Source organism: Lissotriton vulgaris, chromosome 12 (genome assembly GCF_964263255.1).
Source record: "Lissotriton vulgaris chromosome 12, aLisVul1.2, whole genome shotgun sequence".
In the NCBI taxonomy this organism is placed as follows: Eukaryota; Metazoa; Chordata; class Amphibia; order Caudata; family Salamandridae; genus Lissotriton; species Lissotriton vulgaris.
The window spans coordinates 86,183,390-86,204,384 of NC_141700.1; the positions used below are offsets into that span (position 1 = coordinate 86,183,390).

The following is a 20,995-nucleotide window of genomic DNA, read 5'->3' on the forward strand; positions in this document are numbered from 1 at the left end:
ACCCTTTTTATTATTGTTGTAGTTTTTGTATAGCGCAAACTCATCCGAAGGTTTGGAGCACTTTACATGAGCGCCAGTTACGTTACACAGGGACACGTTAATTTTTGATGGGCACTGAAAGATTAAGTTATTTGCCCAGAGTCACAAGATGTTGAGCTGACGCTGAGATTCGAACCTGGTTCCCCAGCTTCAAAGTCTGCAGCTCTGGCTGTTTAGGCCACATCCTCTCCCCACTTCCTGCGCCATCACTCTGAGCCACCCCCCTCCCCCCCCCCAAAAGGCTGCAAACGAGCACTTCATGGTCGCTCACACACGCAGGTGCCACTCTACATAGTAAGCGCTACCCCCGGTGCAGCGTGCCACCCCTCTCACTTATGCTCCTTGGCACACCACAAGAAAGTAGGAAGCGCTATGTAAAGGCTACTGCTACAGAAGACATAGTAATGGGGCAGTTGATGATGTATGAAAATGTACATGTCCGATGCGAAGCAACCGTCGTTGAAAACCCACTTTGTCAGAAAGTTGTTGACTGGACAGTAGCAGCACCTGCGTTTTATTGCCCCCATGTGAGATGCACGTGACACAAATCAACCAATCCGATTCGCCTAAGTGTCAGCGGCAGAGGGCCATATATTTCGCAATCCAGCTCTTAAATATTGGGGATGGGAAATTTTGGGACGTTCGGGTGTCTTGAAGGAAGGCCGTTGACAGAACTTTTGATTCGTCTAGAAATAATCGGATTTTGATGATGTATACTCTTCTACTCAACTGTGCTGCCAACTTAAAGGAGCACAGAGTTTAAATCGTTGGCTGGCCCGGAAGATTTAGCTTTCAAAAACTTGACTTGTCTTAGCCTCCATGTGGGGCAGCCTGATGCTAGTCCTTCTCTCTGTAAGTCCCACAACACTGGGATAAACGTCTCCAAGACTTACAAGTATCCTTCCACCTCAATTCCCAAGATTTACCAAGCAGTGGCAAAGCCAACAAGTCACCTCTTGTGGTTTACACTGCCAACCTATTGGCTTTGCCAATGCTATTGCATGGTGTCCCCGCGTGATAACTTATATGTCTACATGCATAACCATGCATGCTCACACATCTGACAAGACATGGCTGACAATTTTTGTATTGACCTTTGTGGGGTGGCCAATTTGGTGGCTACCAATCTATTAGCAGTAAAGAAAACATAAGTTAAATGTGCACCAATTTGTTTTTTTCCAATTGGAGCAGCCTGGCAGCAAATTGCAGCTGCCAGGACCTCCAATAAAAAAAGAAATTTAGAAAAAAGGATGACGAAAAGGTGTGGCAGTGTGAGGCAGAGGAACTATTGTATTGTATTCTAATTGCATTTATATAGCGCTTACTACTCTTGATGAGGTGTTGCAGCAATTTTTCGGCGATTAGCACGCTACTCCAGAACCCATAAAGGATTAGTGGTGAATTAGTATAGTGAAATATGAAGTCATTTGAGTGGTGGATTTTAGTCAGTTATTTGGATCGAGAAGGATAGTGGAGGAATAGAAGGGGGACAAGTTTGCATTTATATAGTGCTTGCTACCCTTGATGGGGTGTTGGAGCATCTTTTCAGCGAGTATCATGCGACTTCAGCATAATATGCATTGCGCAACGCGCTCAAACGGAGCTCTGGTTGGCACCAAGACCCTCAAGTCAGCTGAAGTGCGACTGACTCCTCCTCACTCTCAAAACATTTTTAGAGACACAGACCTGCCATGAAATATTTCAATTTCCTTCGTTATATCATGATTAATGCATTAATAATTGGTTCATATTTCTCACTTTACTGTAATGTCTTTCCACTCAACAATTAAAGCTAGACATGACTCAAAGTTCACGTTTCTATTGTAGGAAGATATTTATATGGGTCAAGATTTTGAATACTAGGCTTTGGGAAAACATTTTGTTGTGGTCAGATCTGCTGGTGTAAGCACGGTCAAAAAACAGGAAATTGTGAAATCAAATTCTCCAGTTGATCCCTGGTAGAAAGACACGTTTACACTGTCCACTGACAGCCTGTGCAAGTATAAATAAAACACTGTTGCGCTGATTTACTACAGTTTTCCCATACTTACGACAGTTTTACGACTGCCGGAAGGAATGAAAGCTGACCCCCATGTATGATGCAGTCTGGTCACTGCTCTCTCAGACTTAAAATAATCTTAAATCTTTCATTTCTGGCTTTATTTATTTCTTTCACATTAACAGTAAAGCTGATCTCCTTGCCTTCTTATGAAAGAGTACAATACATATACCAAAAATATTACCATACAAGTTATAATCTATTTAGAAATATATTGTGAGGCTTGGATGTATCGGCCTCTGCTTTCTTCCTCTTACTCACATAATGAGCCAATTTGAATAAAACACACATTAGGATGCAAACCTGCTTCAGATTTCTTCTAATAAAAAGTGTACCTTTTTTAATCTGCTTTTGTAAGCGAAGTGGCAAAATCAGACTCTTTAAACGCAGTAGATTGTTTCTTTTCCTTTCACACAATGGAAATTCAGAACACCCAAGCCGGGCACGCCTTCCAACAAGGAGCATGACCAGGCAGCAGCAAAAACCCTGATTTACGCACGGTCAAGTGTTGTGTGGTTCTGTAATTTCACAATAAACTCCAAATCTCATATTTCCAACCTGCCTCACTCTGGTGATCAGCTGCCAACTTTCACCCAGTGTGATAAAAGAGTGGGAGGGTGTTTGATACCGCACATCTTTAAAAAGTCATCCATTTGTCTCCATAGACCGTAACTTCCAATGGACATCTTCCTATCGTGGTAGATGACTTTATCTCGGAAACCAACCGCGGGCCATTTGGAACAATAGTCTCTCCACTTCCTGAGTTGAAATGGTAATTTGTAAACAAACTGTTTGTCTGCAGTATGTTGGGTCATTCAAAAGTTGCTAAGTGGCCAAAATCAAAAGACATTATTTGCTATTACTTCAGTCCAGTCATGCTCCAGTAGCCTTGATCAATGTGTCTTAACGGGTGAGGCCATGTCAGTAGAAGGTGCATCCAGTGCACTCCCCAAATCTAGATACAGTGACCACTGCATCTAGAAGACAATCTTTAGATTTTCCAGCCAATACCTAGAAAGGTAACTTGGGGACCAGTGCATCGCTGTCAGGCAAGTGAAAAACCTTGTTCTGCCTTGATGGTGGCCGCACCACAGTGCCGGCACACTGAGCGACATCCCGCTCTCTCTTGCTGGACGTACTTTAGAACACAGTTTCATAACATATATGTTTGGACGTTGCCATGTGTATCAGGATGCATGCTTCCTGGCTTGACCTTCTTTACCAAGGGATATTTGTTACATCCGCTCATGACATATGCTTCTTTTTGTCTGACATTCACTCTGGTATTGGAACAGCTGATCGCAGAATTAGGACAAAAGGTGATCAGATTCAGCAATGTCTCCACTCCCAAGAGGCAGAACAACAGGATGCCTGAAGTATATCATTTGCAATCAATCGGTCCCCTAGAGTTAGACACGCTACCAGCTGCCTCAGGTTTACAACCAGAAAGCACATGTAGGGAGAGAATGCTAGTGGCACATAAACCTTGTTACACCTGAAAATAGCTTCAGTTTGCAAGACTTGGGGCCATCTTACACATGCAGCGCATTGTCTTTGTTTGCGCCGGGCGCACCTTTTAAAAGTCAAAACTCACGCTGCACTGGGGACAGCGTATTCATGTGAAAAACGGAGCGGCTGCTTTGAAGCCGCTCCGTGTTTCTCAGAGCAGGCGGAGACGCGCCTGCACTTTTAAGAGTGGAGAGAGATCCCCTTGCAGGCAAGTGCAGTGAGTGACTGCACCCCCAGCAAGGGGATGTCTGGGGGTCCATGGTGCCCCCTTTACCCCTCCAAAGGGTTGTCGTATGGGGCGCACTGTTAATTTGCCTCCAGACGGCTTCTTTGCCTCGGTGCCCGCATCCATTATATGGCTCGGGTGCAGAGGCAAAGGAATTCCCTCAATTGCATTGGGTCAAGCCCCCATGAAAATGAGGGAATACCCTCTGGTGATAGAGCTGGCACTATATGTGCGCCAGCGCTATCGGTATTACAGAAGGGGATGCATGAGCATTTGCGGCCCTTCTGTAATACCAAAGTACCTCCCGGGCGCAGAAAGCGGGAGCAAATACCCAAAGTACCCCCAGGGCACTTGTGTTCGCCCCTTCGGTGCTCATGACAGAGCAGTTCCGTCATGAGCGCCGGTTGGGCTGTGCTTATGACAGAACCGTTCCGTCATGGCCCCGCCCGCTCAATAGAACGTTCAGCACAGCGTGAAAATTTGCGCCGCACTGAAGGTGTGAATGTGTTCCATGGATGGTATTAAGATGTATTGATGGGGTAACAACATTTAAGCAGAGGCCCGCCCACATCAACAGGCAGACAGAATATTTCTGAGCCAAAATGTCCTGCTACGTTGACCCTAAACATTTTATCCCTAAATTTAATGTTCTAACATTGATCAATACAACATTATTATTAAGGATGCAACAAAGGCTACCAATTTGAGTTTTTATTTTGAATGAATAACAAGCTCGCCATCTCTGGTGACAATAAGCACAATCCCATCCTGATCATATCTTTGCCTTTTACTCTGAATGGCGCTCGGCTAGGTTTGTGGTATACAAGATGGCATACAAACAAATTCAGGGTTATACATCACAGAAAGCATATTACATTTCAATAACAATGACCAAAAGTAATGAATCAGTTAATAGCAAAACAAAACAATTTTGTATTAGAATTTCCAAATTTTTCAGATATACCCAGTGTGGAAGCAACCTTTATAATGCCAGTCCTCTTGAAAGTAGAACCCTCTCAGCTTTTTATCCAGCATTCCATTCCTCAAATTAATATGGTGAATCATATCCCAGGACAGGAAACCTAACAAACCCATCACATTGAAATGTAAATGTACATTTAACAGACATAGTTAGACCTACTCACTTGCCATGAGGACGTACACGCTTGTCCTGGCACTTGAAAATCTTGTTTATAAGTTAGACCTGGTGTGCTGCAGCGACTGAAGCTGAGCTGCCTTACTTACTTAGTTTTCCATTTTTCCTGAGTTTGCTGTGAACAGTACACTTTTTGGGGGTGAGTGCAATTTTGCATAATTGATTATATCATGGGTGTGATGTCACGTGACGTTTAACTCTAGAAAGTGTCATAGGAGGAATTTGTGTGTGGGAGTCTACCTAAAGCAGGGGTCTCCAACCTTTTCTGTAATAAGAGGTACTTATGTTCAGTGAAAATATCCCAAGCTACCAAAAATATTAGTTAATCGTTACCACTTCTAACCAGATTAAATTAGTAGATACCATACAAAATATTTCCAGCAGTGCTCACCATAGTGCATCATGGGTAATAATAACAACCATATGTGTGATGCCTCTGGCACCAAGGAAATGATATTAGTTATGTTTCCCCAACACCGCATTATTTATCAGTCAAATATCAGCTTTAAATAAAATTCAAGCATTTTTCTCCAAATATCAGCTTATGAGTTCTGAAAATACCCAAAATCTTTTCTCTGATACACACTTTTCAATTTTGGTATACATATATTAACTTGACCTAATGAACCCTTTTAATTGAGCTGCACAAAGGAGAGCTACTAACAGGTATCTGTACTTATGACAGCCTTCACTGGAGATAGGGCATTCTCACTTGCTTCAGCCAGAGTATGGAATGACCTGCCGCAGGAATTATGAAAAGCAACACTGCTTATGCCTTTTCATAAACAAACTTAACAGTTTACGTTTTAATTATTGAGTTTTGTCAACTTTATCCTATACTTTTAACCTGTTGGTTTTATTGTTTCTGGAGGGTATGTGTTTATTTCCAACACCACCAAGGCGCTTATGGGAGATTGAGTTATACATATAATAAATAACATAACATCTGGATGCTGCAGGCAGGCATTAGGCATGGAAAACCTCAATTAGCTAGGCCGAGGAGCCCAATTTCAGAGTCCATTCAGAGTCCGTTCAGTGTGTCAGACCATCAAGTATTGATATTGTGAATGAATTCCTCTTTTTTAATGTATGTGTTATTTATATATTTGTTTTGAAAACATGGCAAGCTACTTGTTGATACTTCGGACCACTACACATATCAAGTCAGAGGAAATTATCAAGAGTATGGAAAGCACTAGGTGTTCCAATGAATGTGAGGCCTTGTGCCTCTCTGATATTCCTCTCTTATTACCCTAAAGTCTAGATCTTAGTGAGAGGTTAGTCTAAATGAGTCTGCTTCCAAGAGCTTTCTAAAGGACAGAGAGCTTTGTTTAGTCCTCAAGGTGGGTTCAGGTCATTCCATGGCTTTGGCCTTGACCATTTGAAGACTTGCCTCCATGTTTTAGTCTCTTGAAAGTTTGTGGTTTATGGTGTGAAGTGGCCAATCAGAGATTCCTGGATGGGATGAAGTAGAGGGGTCAAAATGTTGCAAATACTCTTTTTTTTTATTCCATGCTTTACGAATTGTACAGAGAAATGTAAATGTAATTAGAATGTTGGAATATTGGGAACTCCATTGAAAACAATGGAGTAGCTTCAGACTTATAATGGTTGGTATAAGCCCAGAGCTCCAACATTCCAATGTTTGCCTTCATGTTTCTCCCTTTTTTTATTAGAACATTATACTCTTGGGGGGTGGGAAGTTCTAATAGCCTTATCGCTCTTCTGCCTCGGGTTATACCTGTTGTTAAAGGCCTTCACCTTGTGATAGGCCCTCGCCTGTGGCTCAGGCCTAAACCTCGGGTACGGCCTTTAATAACCGGTATAGCCTCAGGCAGCGTGCTATATGACTATATTCTAGATTCTGATGCCTCTGCCTGCAGTTCCTGCCCAAAATAATTGCAGTTTCCCAACATCAAATTCGCCACTTGTGCAACAGGGTGGGGAGCTTCAGAATTACAAGTTCTGAAAATACTGGGCCACTTCTAGTGGCCAGTAATAGTGTCATCTACAGGGATGCCACTTTCTTCAACTAAAAATATGGAGCTAAATATCTATAAAAAAGATCTGCAACCACTAGTTTGCGTCACATCTTGGGGAACCTTCATAACATGCCTGGTTATCACAACTACTCTGTTGCACCGGCTCCACCAGCACATTTCCTGTGATGTCATACCTCAGGTCCCTCCAGCTGATGACATTGCCATTTAAGTATTTGTTATTCATAAAGGCCTGGTGTATTTCTGCAGACGACAAAACATAATCCCACACGTGTACATTATCAATTTCACCCGCAAAAGACTGCTTTATGTCAAAGCTTCCTCCGAACGAGTCCTGCTCTTGGCCAAGAATACATTTCAGAGGACCCTGAATGGAGTAGCCTTTTTTCATGACTTTCCTGACAAGTGGCTTTCCATTGAGAAACATCTGGACCACCCCTGTGAATGAATCCCAGGTGCCACATATGTGGTGGCTTCTGTCCAATGAGGGGCTTGCAGCTCTGAAGCGTGTTTCCTCGCCACCCACGTGGAACTCAAATGGAGTTTCCTTAGATTTACTGTAATAAATTAGAAGATTGTTGTCTTGAGTAGGGCTGTTGCAAGAAAGGTAGCTGTACTCCTCCGTTAGCTCTGTGAATGCACGTAGACAGGCGGTGAAACCTATCAGCGAGGTCACTTCTTGCTTAAGTGTCACATAGTTGGTGGCAGATCGACTTGCGAAAAGAAATACCTGGCCATCCATGTCTGTAACAAAAGAAAAGAGTCATGAAGAATGTATGGTTCCTTGGAAGAGGGATGATGGCACATAAGTATGGAAGCCATTTATGTATGTATCTATTTATTTTCCCTGTATTATATGTATGCAAACATTTTATTTGTATGCATATTCTATATGTATTGATGGATTTCATTGATAACACACTTTAACCACTAATGTATTATTGTATGCCTGCATTTATTTATCCATTTATTATTTATGTATTTATATATCTTTTTATTTATTCTATATGTTTTGTTCAATGGAGCACTCCAATGTGTCACACTTTTGACACTGAATAATTAACTCACAATTTAGTAATACTGCTATAAAAAAATAGATTATAATCCAATCTTTGGATTGATTTGACAAAAAAAGTTAACACCAAGCTCAAACACTGGTATGACAACTGTTTACTGACTGCTGATGAATATCACTATTTTCAGAAAGACCGTCCAAGATACCTTGTCTGTCCACCCTTCCAAATATTCATAAGGAGTCAGATTTCCTCCAAGAAGACCCACGGTATAAGGTATTGGGGGCCACAGGAGAGAGACTCTGAATATGTGGATCTATTTTTACAAGCATTTTTGGAGAAACTTCCATTACACATACTTGACACCAAACATGTTTTAAACCTACTGGATGATATACAATGGGAACCTGGGATGTGAATTGTCACCTTGGATGTGGTATCTCCCTATAACAGTATTTTGCATAAAATGGGGTTACATGCTTTGAATAGCATATTGAATACGAGACCGGTGACGCTTCTAGAACATCCCCGAATGTTGATTTCTATGGCAGAGATGATTTTGGAAACAATATGTTTTTATTTGAGGCATCATGGTACAAACAGTTGTAGGGCACCGCCATGGAGTCCAGATTTTCACCCTCGTACGCCCACCTTTGTATGGGTGCATTTGAGGAGGACCTTATCTGGGGCCGGAATGGTGCAAAATGAGCATAAACTGTACTGGGGCCGTTATATTGATGACTGCCTAATGATATGGACAGGCAGTGAAACACAACTTAAGGAATTTGCAATTAATCTTAATCAGAATGAAGATGATATAAGGTTTACGTCAAAACACAGAAATACAGTAATTAAATTCCTAGATGTGGAATCGTACATAAAGGGGGACAAAATACTTAGTAGACTTTACTGTAAGCCCCCATCATGTAATGCAACCCTTCATGCTACCAGTGCCCACCCAAACTTTCACATTAATGGGGTACCAGTTGGTGAGATGATAAGAGCCAGAAGGAACTGCAGTCAGGAGCATGAATACCAAAAGTGTATACAAGAAATAGAGACACGGTTCATAGAAAGAGACTATAACATACAATGTAGTAAGATCAGCACAGAAAAGAATCATTGGTATATACAGCAAACACACGTTAAGTACAAGAGAGGTGATGTGGGACAAGAACACACAGATACATCATATTATTAATTATAAATAATGCTCCCTGTTCTCCGTTTTTACTAATTTTTACAGATAAATACAGGCAGAAAATCTTTTATTTTCCTGTACGTATTTTTTTTTTAAAAGTGGATAAAAACCGAAATTGTGTTGCTTTTTGAGTGGTTCTAAATACTCTCTACCATGACTGCCAGGCTAATAGCTGTGTGGACTGATAGGTGTTTTAAAAAAAAAGGAGTTTTAGTAAAGAGCCTTAAACAGCAGTAGATATGCATAAGTTTGATACTGAAATTTGCATATTTTCATATAAGTGCATTGATGTATCTTCTGCAGGTGTCACAGCGCTGAAACTTGATAGGCATTCAAGCATAAGTGCATATTTATCAGTTAAGTACATGTGGAAATATACCAGTTTCAGCTTCATTTTTTCACAAAACCCAATAATAAATATGGATAAAGACAGATAAAATTAACAAAAATAAATATGGATAAATACAGACAGAAATGTCAAAAAAATAAATAAAATAAAACTGGGACCCCTAATTATAATGGACTGTCTAATAAATATTGCAAATGTTTGAAGAAACACTGGCATCTACTTAAGAAGGATAAGATGCTGGAAGATTTTATCCCAACAAGGCCAGGTCTGACTCTCTGCAGAGGTCACACATTAATTTGTGGTATACATTATTGTGTGTAAGTGTGACCGTATGAATGTGGGAAACACCATCCACGCTCTCAAGGATAGGGTGTGTGAACGTGTGAGAGCGGAGAAAAACCGGTGACATGAGATGCCCAGTGGCGCTTCACATGAACGACTGCGAGTCACAGGGAATGCATAGGAACTTTATGTTGTACAGAATTGATCATGTGCCCAAGGAACCCAGGGGTGGTAATAGGGAATTGATCATGAGAAGAAGAGAAGCTACATGGATCATGAAATTACAGACAGTGGAATATGGTCTGAACATAGACCAGGAATTATACTATTTTCTGGGTACCTGAATAATCACCCCTGTAATGATAGTTTTTGCCTGTCGCGGAGAGAACATTTTAAGCATATGTGAGTGTGATATTCGCAGTTGTAAAATACCTGAAGAAAATGTTATGCTAATAATGTGTACGGATCTATTTTGTAAATGGATGTAGAACCAGTGATGTTCCAAATTGGATATGATCTGTATAATATGTACTCAATTAAGAAACTTTGTAATCATTTACCTCTGCATACCCTGTTAAGTGATTGCTATTTATGGATATGCGAGTACAGGTTGTTTCACTTCGAGTAAAAACAATGATGGGTTCCTATTCAAACAATATACATGATGAGGTGCCTTATACTTGGTTAACAAGCTGAGCAGACACAGCTCTTATGTTGTATGCTATATAATTATCTTGTTTCACAAGACGAATACAATGTCGATGGCCGATCAATCCATCTCTGGTTTTGAGAGATATATCACAGTGGGTGTCCGATTCCTATGAGGAGTATAAATTCACACAATGGAAGATGACCATACTATCAGTCTGTTAGCAACAAGAATATTATTTCAGCAGTTACTATATACATTTTGCTAACTCTACACACACTGACGTATGTTTCAGGAAATGAGTTTTGTATGCATAAATGCATGCACATTCATGCACACATAATCACCTCATATATTTAATCGACTGATACAGACACTCCAAGATGGCGGAACCAACACGTACGGACTTTAGTTTGTACATTTTCTAACAAATGGATAGGTCCATGTATTTAAGACATGGCCAACATGGCGCCCATTGTGAACACGGTTCGGTCGGACACGCCAAAAACAGAAGTCACAGAGCTTTTGCCCGCACTGGGGCAAGGAACTGACAGGCTATTAATACAATTAGTTATTGTAGTATTTAGATCTGGACTAGTTACTCGGTATAGTTTTGTTCACTGTAGGTTACAAGTGACACATACTCACTTGAACTTGGGTTTGCGATCTACTTATATTATAACTATAGTTTGGGGAAATAACTACGAATTTTTGGTACGTGGATAAGATTACATAATGATTTCTTCAGGATTATCACACACTAGCACTCTTTTTTGATCCTGAGCTTTTGCCTTGTTACTTTTTAGATTGATACTGAAGAATACAGGTACTGAGGTGTATATAGATTTACTCACATACTTATATCCAAAATCTGAATAATATAACATACGAGGCGCCTAATCTATATACGAGTCTTCCAGGCTTGTGGCACTTGTCACTTTCTGTTACATTTGGACATATGCACCTGTTCCCGCACACCATGTCACTTTGTGGTTGGTCTGCGTTTTCATTGTGCACAGAGCATGAGTGCACACCTTACAGGCGTATATTAACATCACATACTTGATTTAAGATACGGTTCCGCACGCCATGCTTCTTTGAATCAGCTGGCGGTTTCAATTGCACGCAGCTTGAGGGCACAGTTTACAGGTGTATACTAACATCATATATTCATTGCGAGATATGGTCATTTCGTTAACAAGAATAGATGATTACGGACCACTTCCTAAATTGTATATATAATTAATATACAGGTTGTAGTGCCAACCGAAGGAATCTAACTCTGTAAAGCACTTACAGCATGTGCAAATGTATACTGTATGGCAACACCAGCTGTGGTATAAGACATAGCATTATTCAATTGCTGCTCGTTCAAAGACCAAACGGGTGATCTAAATAAGGGATGTATAATGTAACCCTTGTGTGCTCATGACGAGACCAGGCCGTCATGAGTCACAGTTGAGCTGAGCACATGACGGCCTGGTCTTGTCATAATGCCGGTGCTCCGCCCACGCACGGTTAATGCCCCGCCTGTGCGGGAGAATTAATGAGTGGGCGGGGTCGTGACGAGCCCAGGCCATCATGAGCACAGCTCCACCGTGACTCATGACGGCCTGGTCTCGTCATGAGCACCGCGGCGCCGCGCTCAGCCCCCCCCCCCCCGCACCGTGGGGGAATTAGCCCCGCAGGGAAGGGGTTAAAGTGAACAAACGTGATGTATATGTAAGATGGGTCTTAATTGGTTTTCAGCACTGAGGGAGTCATAGGGGTCCAGGGGCAGAGCCAGCACTAGACGTGGAGACTTTTCCTTGTGCGGCTCAGGACCAGATAATCCTAACGCTCCCTGTTGAAGCGCGAAGATTCCTAACAAAAGGAACCTTGACTGATTTAGCAACAGAGTGTTTAAGAATGACACTACTGAGTACTTCAGAAGTAGTGTAAGTAACTGATTTGTTGTCCGTTTTGTTTGTCCTGATGAATACTCCGCAGACCCAGCTGGGCTAAATGGAGCAGAAACATGTCGACTTTGTCATATAAGTGATATAAAGAGATCCAGTAACACGATCTGAAATTATACCCACTCATTTTTACCAACAAAACATCACCATTTTTTATTAAAGTTCACCTGCGGTGAAGTTTTGCCTTTTAGACAAAACCCTCTAACTCCCCTGTTTCACTTTTGGGGTGCCCTTCTATCTCTGGACACTACTACCTATACCAGAGGTTCCCTCAGGTTGAGGCTGGCATGCAGCACAACTTTGGACACCCAATGATAATGCCGTAACGCGTATGTGGGGCGGATAAACGATATACACCGCACAATTTACTTAGCGTTTATGAGGGTGATTCAATCCAACCTACGGGTACGTAGCTACAAGTGTCCATTTTCTCACTTGATTATATGGAGTCATAGGGTGACACCCCCATTGACAAAACACGTGTTGGCTGGCAGATGAACCAAAATCTAAATTAAAGAAAGGCTGGCAACTGGATCAAAATTAAAGAAAAAACTAAAGAGCCTAAGGATGATTGGAAGATTGATTTGTGTGACTGACTTTGCAAGTGCTAAGAGACTTGTCTTGGTTAATGATGTGAATGTGGTATATAAGATGGAAGAGGGAATGTAAGTAAGCCCCCTATTTGAATAACAAAAACAGGTTGCATTTCACCTACTTTAAAGACCTTTAGGTCAATGAACAACAAAATAGTGTAATGGAATATAGAAAATATATACAGTTGCAGCCGACTAAAGCCCTGTCATAAGCGGGGTGGAGGCGTATGAGGTATGAGGCAACTAGGGATAGCATTGGTGCGGTATTTGCCGGATCTGGTAGGCACATCCTTTTCCAAGTTCAAACTCGGAAATCAGGCATAAGAATCATAATTCGGTGTCTCCTGCACCAAATTCTGCATGTCCAGGTAATAACCTTGGATTTCTCTCATTAAATGTCAGAGAGATTGACACTTGAGACTGCATGGGGAAAATCATTTATTGTACCTATAAATTGCCAGGTGAGGTAAACTTCTCATTACTTCGAATTACCATAACTACACAAACAGAGGGTTGCACAGAGATCAAAATTAACAGGCTTGCTTTTAATAGAGCCCCAAGCATTGGGCAGTTTTCAAGCACTTCTAATTCATATAGATTCTGAGAAGGGAAAAGAAAGAGAAAGCTGTCACCCCCTATACATTAAGTTTTCTTTGAAACTCATCACTTTTGCCTACAATGCTTTCTTATAAAATTACAATAATGCCAAAGAGACCCCAAATATGACAACCTTGAGAGATAAAAAAGAAGCTGTTAAATTATGGGAAATACTATCTATTGGGCAACACCCTTGAATTGAAATTTGTTACCATTTGTAATAATGTGATATACATGAGCTAAAAACAGAACAGACTACTTATTGATCCAAACCTATTCAAACTAATTTGTGTCACTAAATCAACAGTACAGATGCCATTACATTTGTGATGTGTGGTCTGTGTTGATTCCCAGATTAAAGGCAACAACAACGCATGTTTGTAGGAACCAGGAACATTTGACTTATTGGATAGGTAGGTTACAGTCTCGACATGAGTCGTACCTGAGATCCCAAACAATCTGACCTCTATGATTAATCCCAAGCACACCCAGGGTAGCCTGTCTCTTAAAACGAGACTTTCCTTGGGTACATGTGAAACAAGCCAACGAGAAAGTACATCTGAGAAGCAAATAATTTAGAATTTGCAAACCAAGTAAGACAACAATATAATGATACGGAGATTAGAACTACAGCAAAAACAAAAAGTACTCCACTGAAAACCAAAAAGAAAGTTAAAAGCCATTATTAGTTTATCGGGTGAGGGGGGCCTGGCTTGGTCGCCACCGAGCATGGACGCGTGAGCCGACAGCTCCGTGCCGGCCTCGGAACTTATCCTGCTAAAAAAGACCCCCTGGCTGTGCTGGAGACCTTAGCGGGGGCTCCCCGGAGTTGAGGGGGGCCTGTGCTCCGATCGGGCCTTGGTCCGGGCGGCGGGGCCATTCGGGTGGCGATTGCTGTTACTGCCTGCTGAAGGGACCAGGCCATCTGGCTCACAGCCTACGTCGGGCCTAATATCCCTGGACTCGCGTGTGGCTGTGCCCGCAAGCGGTGGGTGGAGGCCCGGTGAGGGAGCTGCGGCGGAGTGCGGACGCTGACCGCACTGCGATAGAGGGCGGCGCTTGGGCGGACGGTGGTGACCGGAGTGGAGAAGGGGTCGCCTCTGTGACGTCGGATATTGGCTGTTCGGCTGGGCCCGCACTCTAAGACCCGAGGAGCATCTTGGACGGCTACGCCATCAAGGAGGAGTCGGCGGGGGCGCCTAGTGGGTGCGGGCGCCTCTGGACCCTCGCGCCGTGGGGTGCCCTCCTCCCCGCGCGCTCGCGCACCGGTGCCCGGGCTGGAGGACTGACGGACCCGTTAGAAGGTGAGAGCGGGCGGAGACGCTTCTGTTGGCCTCATACCCCACTGCTTTGTGGCCCGCTCTCACGACTGGTGGCTTGCTGCCTGAAGGGTCTACCGGAGTGACTGCGCCAGCATAGAAAACACACTGACCCTGGAGCCCAGAGGTGCTGGGCTCTGGCTGAGACTTAATGCGGATCCTGGGAAGGGGATTGTGATACATCTGGAGTGCAGACCGGAGACGTGGTGAGAGCACCCGTGGGTACCTCGCCGTGGCGACGAAGAGGGCAGCTACGGTGGGCGGATTACCAGTGGGGTGGAGCATGGCTTCTCCCTGGCGGACCTAACGAGGGGGCTTGGCGGCACCACACCCCTGGCCGACGGTGGTTGGCGCTTCGCCCCATCATCTGTGCGACGAGCGAAGGGGCGCCACCATGGTGAGGCTGGACGACAAGACCCACGGACGCTGCAGAATATCATTGGTGTTCAAAACAAATAGGAGGTTCCCCTGATATTTTTAGCAGGGAGGGGGATTATAACAGTAGGAAAATTAGGGAGTCCCTGACTGTCAAGACAGCAGATTGGAAATAGCTGTTTTAATATTTATGGAAGTGGTCTGGTTTGAAAGGGATAATTCTCTATACCATCATGAAAAGTTGCAAATGTAACTACTAGGTAAAGTCAGACGCTTAACTACAACTTAATGAACTTAAGAACTCCGTGTTGTCGTCTTCCTGGGAATTAGTGCACACCTTATCGTTCCTTGGGGGTGCGACTGGGAGCGCTTGGCCAGGATCTCCTGCGTTGGGTCCCAGACACTGAGGTTGAGCCATGGGGAAGCCGCGGCGCACACCAGAGGCAACGCAGACTGACCCCGTTGACGACATGCCCGAGTCTCAGGATCGGAGCTCAGCTGAGGGCGTAGCGGTGGGGCTGCAACAACAGCAACTTGACCAAATCCTCAAGGCCATAGCGGACACGAAAGAATCATTGCACCACGACATAACGCAAGTGTCCACAAGTCTTGGATTATTGCGGGCTGACCACAGTAAGCTAGCAGACCGCGTCAAGACCACAGAACTTGCAATTGAAACACTGGAACCTGCCCAGAAGGCTGAGTGACTTGTCGCGCAGAGTGCAACAGTTGGAAAGGAGGGCTGCGGATGAAGAAGGTCGCAACAGACGCAACAACATAAGGGTAGTAGGCCTTCCCGAAAAATGTGAAGGGGACAATATGGTTGATTTTTTGGAAAAGTGGCTGCGAGAGGTGGTCGCCCCTGAAGGCCTATTGCACTTTTATACCTTGGAGAGAGCCCATCGCGTGCCGGCCCGTCCTCCGACCCAGGGTCGCCCTCCCAGACCGGTGGTTGCACGCCTGCTTCACTTTAAGGACCGCGATCTCCTACTGCGGAATGCCCGGATATATGGCCCCTATAAAGTGGACAATGCCACAGTTTCCCTCTAGCCTGATTACTCCCAGGAAGTCCAGCGAAGCCGCTTTTCCTTCCTGGCGGTCAAGAGGGCCCTCCGAGAGGAAGGCATACAATATGCTTTGTTCTTCCCAGCGCGCCTGAAGGTGATGGTGGACGGGACGGCTACCTTCTTTGACACCTCAGATGACGCTTGGCAATGGCTTGAACAATACTGCATGGGCAAGGACCGCCCGGGACCACAGGACAAGGAGGCTGAGATGCGGCCTAGACCTCGGAGGAGCCGTCGCAACAGGAAACGCGGAGCGCAGGGACAATCCCCGCCAACCTCCCAGACGGGATTAGAGAGGCAGGCGGCACTACAGGCGGTCGCTATCATATCTGGAGCCGCGACTGCACTCTCACGAGCGGACACAGAGTCTCAGCAGGGGTCAGAGCGGTGGGGGACGGTGGGTTCTGAAGAGGACGATGGCCATCTACCTCAGGTTACCCCAGGGACTGCTGACGGCCTGCTGGACGAGTGATGGTGTCTAACTTCAATGTGTGAACAGTAAGGGGGACTGCAAGATGCAGCACTATGCCACTGAGAGGGGTGGAGGTGATTCAGCCAGGAGATAGTGAGGGGTGGGATGTCTGGCCCGGGCGGGGAGGGCGGTTGCTTTGGGGGGGGGTCTCGATCAGGGGGGTCCCCTGGGGCGGGGCGTAGCGAGGAGGAGGGGAATCTTGCATATGAGGCTCGGCGGTTAGGCTGGACTGGTAAAGTTGCTGTTCGGCTCGGGCTGGTGTTGGGCCACCCCCTCTACCTCGCACTTATTGCGAGACCTTGGTAGTTACCAGGGTATTTCCTTTAGTGGGGACTGTGTTTGGATGGGTAACTATGGTTTAGAGCCTGTTCTGGCGAAGGATGGAGTGGGGGATTGTTGGGGCTGTTTTGGTAAGGGGAGGTATGTCAGTGTGCCCGCCAGATTATGTTGGATTGTGTTCTGTATAACCCTTTGTTATGGCGACCCGACTTAAATTGAAATGTGCGACTTGGAACGTGCGAGGGCTCAACTCCATGAGGAAACGCTATAAAGTGCATGCATATTTGGTCCGCAGAGGGATCCAGGTGGCCTTCCTACAGGAAACGCACATTGATCAGACAGAGGGGCGGGCGTTACAAAGGAGATGGAGGGGACAGTTCTTCCACACCACATATTCTGCATTTGCCAGGGGGGCCTTGGTATGGGTGAGATCGGGGGTCCCTTTTCAGCCTACGAACACTATTGTGGACCCGGAGGGGAGGTTTGTGCTGGTGTTAGGACGCCTAGATGGCAGGGACGTGACATTCTGCAGTGTATATGCTCCGAACTCTGACCACACCGCATTCTTTGCGCGGCTTTCTGGGAAGCTAGCACCTTTCTTAGTTGGTACTGTGTTTCTGGGGGGGACTTTAATTCCGTCACTGACGTGGAGCTGGATCGCTCTCACCCTCCACTGGCTCAGTCGGCAGTACGGAGAGTGGCCAAGGTGCGACGGGAGGGGCAGGAAGCCTGGGGCCTTGTGGATGTATGGCGGGCGCAACATCCCGCCGATAGGGACTACTCCTTTTATTCGGCGCCACATGATTTACATGTGTGGCTTGATGGCTTCTTGTGCACCCCGGAGTCCCTGGAACTCACGCGTCATAGCGAGTACCTGGCGAGGACACTCTGTGACCACAACCCCTGCTTGATAACCGTGCTCTGGTCGCGGCAGGTGATCCCGACATGACGGTTGAACCCGGCGGTGCTGGAGGACCCCACGTTTGCCGCGGAGGTCGGGTAGGGCGTGGAGCGCTACTTCTCGAGAAATGCGGGGACGGCATCGAGCAGGGCCCATGAGTGGGACGCGTTTAAGGCAGTGGTGAGGGGCATATGTATCTCCTCTACTGCGGGGACGCGTAAAGTGCTGCTGCAGGATGTAGATCGGGCAGAGGCTCGTCTGCGCCAGGCAGAATTGGATAGCCACGTGAATGGGAGAGGCCGTGAGGAGGTGGCCACGCAAGTCGAGCGGCTCCGCTGTCATGACTACAGGGAATACATGACTCGGGCTCATACTGAATGGGACAAAGTGGGATCGTTGTTGGCCTGGTTGGCTAACCCAGCGGTCCGGGGATCCCCCATAATGTCGTTGACCACACCCACTGGAGACCTGGTTTTTTCACAAAAGGGGGTCAATGACCAATTTTTGGATTATTATACACTGTTGTATCAGAGCAGAATGAGGGACACTCCTGACGGCCTGGATGACTATCTGGAGGCCGCTGAGCTACCACAGTTTGACCCGGAGCAGGGCGTTAAGCTGGGTGAACCTATCTCGCTAGGTGAAATCAGGGCGGCGGTTAAACATATGGCAAGGGGAAAGACACCGGGGGCTGACGGACTCCCGGTGGAGTTCTACGCCGCGTATTTAGACATCCTGGCGCCGCACCTGCAGTCGGTTTATAGAGAGGCGTGGGAACTGGGCAGGTTGCCGCCCACCATGAGAGAGGCGATCATAGTACCACTGCTGAAGAAAGGTGGAGACCCTACGTCTAGGGCGGCATACCGGCCGCTTTCCATGCTTACGGTGGACTACAAGATCCTTAGTAGGATCCTAGCCACGCGCCTCTTGGACCACATGGGCACTCTGGTGCACCCGGACCAATCGGGTTTCATCCCTACTAGGCACACCGCAACGTGCATACGGCGGTTGATACGGGTCATGGGGGTCAAGGGGAAGGCTTTACAAGAGCAGCGGTGTTATCAGTAGACATCGAAAAGGCGTTCGATAGTGTTGAGTGGTCGTATCTGTTCAGAGTGCTGAAGGGCTTTGGGCTAGGCGATCATTTTATACGCTGGACCGGCTTGTTATACAGGTCCGCCACAGCTAGGGTTCGTACGGGACACACGATCTCTGCGGCTTGCCAGGTGGAGAGGGGTACTCGCCAGGGCTGCTCCCTGTCCCCTCTATTGTTTGCGCTGGCAATAGAACCACTGGCGGCGCACGCCCAACAGGGTCTGTTGTACGAGGGGGTCCTGCTGCGTGGGGAACCACATCACATTTCCTTATACGCGGACGATCTCCTTTTATATCTGGCCGATACAGGGAACTCACTGCAGGGTGCTAGAACCTTGCTCAGAGACTTCGGCCGCTTGTCAGGCCTGCAGGTGAATTGGAATAAGACCTGTTTATTTCCCCTCTCCCCTGAGGGCCGACCTCCGCCAGCGTTGGCTGACCTGAGGTGGGAACCAGACTGCTTGCCGTATTTGGGGGTCCGTATTTTTCACGCCCCCGCCGACCTCTTTGAAGGAAATGTGGGAGGCGCGCTAAGGGGGCTTAGAGGTAGCATAGCGTTCTGGCGCACTCTCCCTATATCTGTGGCTGGGCGTGTAGCGCTCTTGAAGATGGTGGCGCTCCCTCGGTTGCTCTATTACTTTCGCACATTGCCGCTTTGGATCCCCGTTTCTTTTTTTAAGACACTCCGGGCGCTGATGATCGGGTTTATCTGGGGTTCTGGTAGACGGAGGGTAGCGTTAACCACCTTGATGAGACCAAGGGAAGAAGGGGGGCTGGCGGCCCCAGACTTCGAGTGGTATTACTTGGCGGCGCAGCTGCAATGGCTTACGCAGGCAGTGGCACGAGAGTTCAGAGGGCGGGATGGACCACAGGGTAGGGTCATCCCTAGACACGTACTATCTTTCATTATCCTTCGGCAGAAACTTAGACTGGATCAGCTCACTCTCGAAGAGCGCACCCTCCAGTCATGTTGGATACGTAGTTAGAAACGAGCAGGTTTTGCAAGCCCATATGCTCCGGAAATCCCCTTGGGCATGTGCACAGCCCTCCCCCATGGCGGAGATTGGTCGGCATTAGCTGGCTGGGAGGAGCGCGGGATCCTCATGATTGGGGATTTATATAGGGACGGTGTCCTGATGTCGTTCCCGGCCTTGCAGGGAGCCTTCGACTTGCCGAGGGGGGATTATCTGCTGCATGCTGCCCTTGTGGCGGGAATCCAGAAACAGTAGAAGACGGGACTGTCGGAACCCTCGACATCGCTGGGGTGCCAGTACGTCACTATGGCGGCGGGTACGTTCAAGGCCATCACTTGCCTATATAGGCGACTATCTACGGAAAACCTGCCCCCTTTGGACAACTTACGAGGTAAATGGGAGGAAGATTTGGGTAAGCCCATCCCTGAGACGACGTGGCCACAATTACTGAGGCAGGCTTGGAAGGGCAAGCGCAATGCCAGATTCCAACTGGTTCAATTTTATACTCTTCACAGGGCCTATTTAACCCCGGTCAAAATTCTGCAGTTCTTTGGAGGGACCCAATCGTTGTGCCCCAGATGCAAGGCAGAGGGCGCTAACTTCGGCCACATGTTTTGGTCCTGTGCCGGGTTAGGTTCTTACTGGACGGACGTGACGACGTGCTTGAATCAAGTGACGGAGCGGGAGTTGGAGGTAGAGATGGGAACCTGCCTTCTGCTGTGGTTCCCGCACACCCCCAACACTAAAATAACCAGCAAATTTTATGATGTGGGATTGATACTGGCAAAGAGGGAGCTTACCATGCACTGGAAGGCAAGGGCGGGCCCTAGCTACCGGAGGTGGAAGGCCTGCTTCTTAAATTGGGCAAGGAGTGAGGGGACA

At 46.2% G+C, this 20,995-nt stretch overlaps 1 protein-coding gene across 2 annotated transcripts in view; it reads right to left on the bottom strand.

Annotated features, from left to right (window-relative positions):
- Positions 1-1,856: 1,856 nt before the first annotated feature.
- The window catches only part of LOC147673413 (mucosal pentraxin-like), a 97,769-nt gene continuing 78,630 nt past the window's right edge, over positions 1,857-20,995 (bottom strand). For both annotated transcript variants that reach the window (XM_086947275.1, XM_086947274.1), the window contains exon 3: positions 1,857-7,733. In XM_086947275.1, coding sequence (XP_086803401.1) covers positions 7,066-7,733 — 668 coding nt within the window. In that variant the 3' untranslated portion in view covers positions 1,857-7,065. The remainder of the gene's footprint in view (positions 7,734-20,995) is intronic.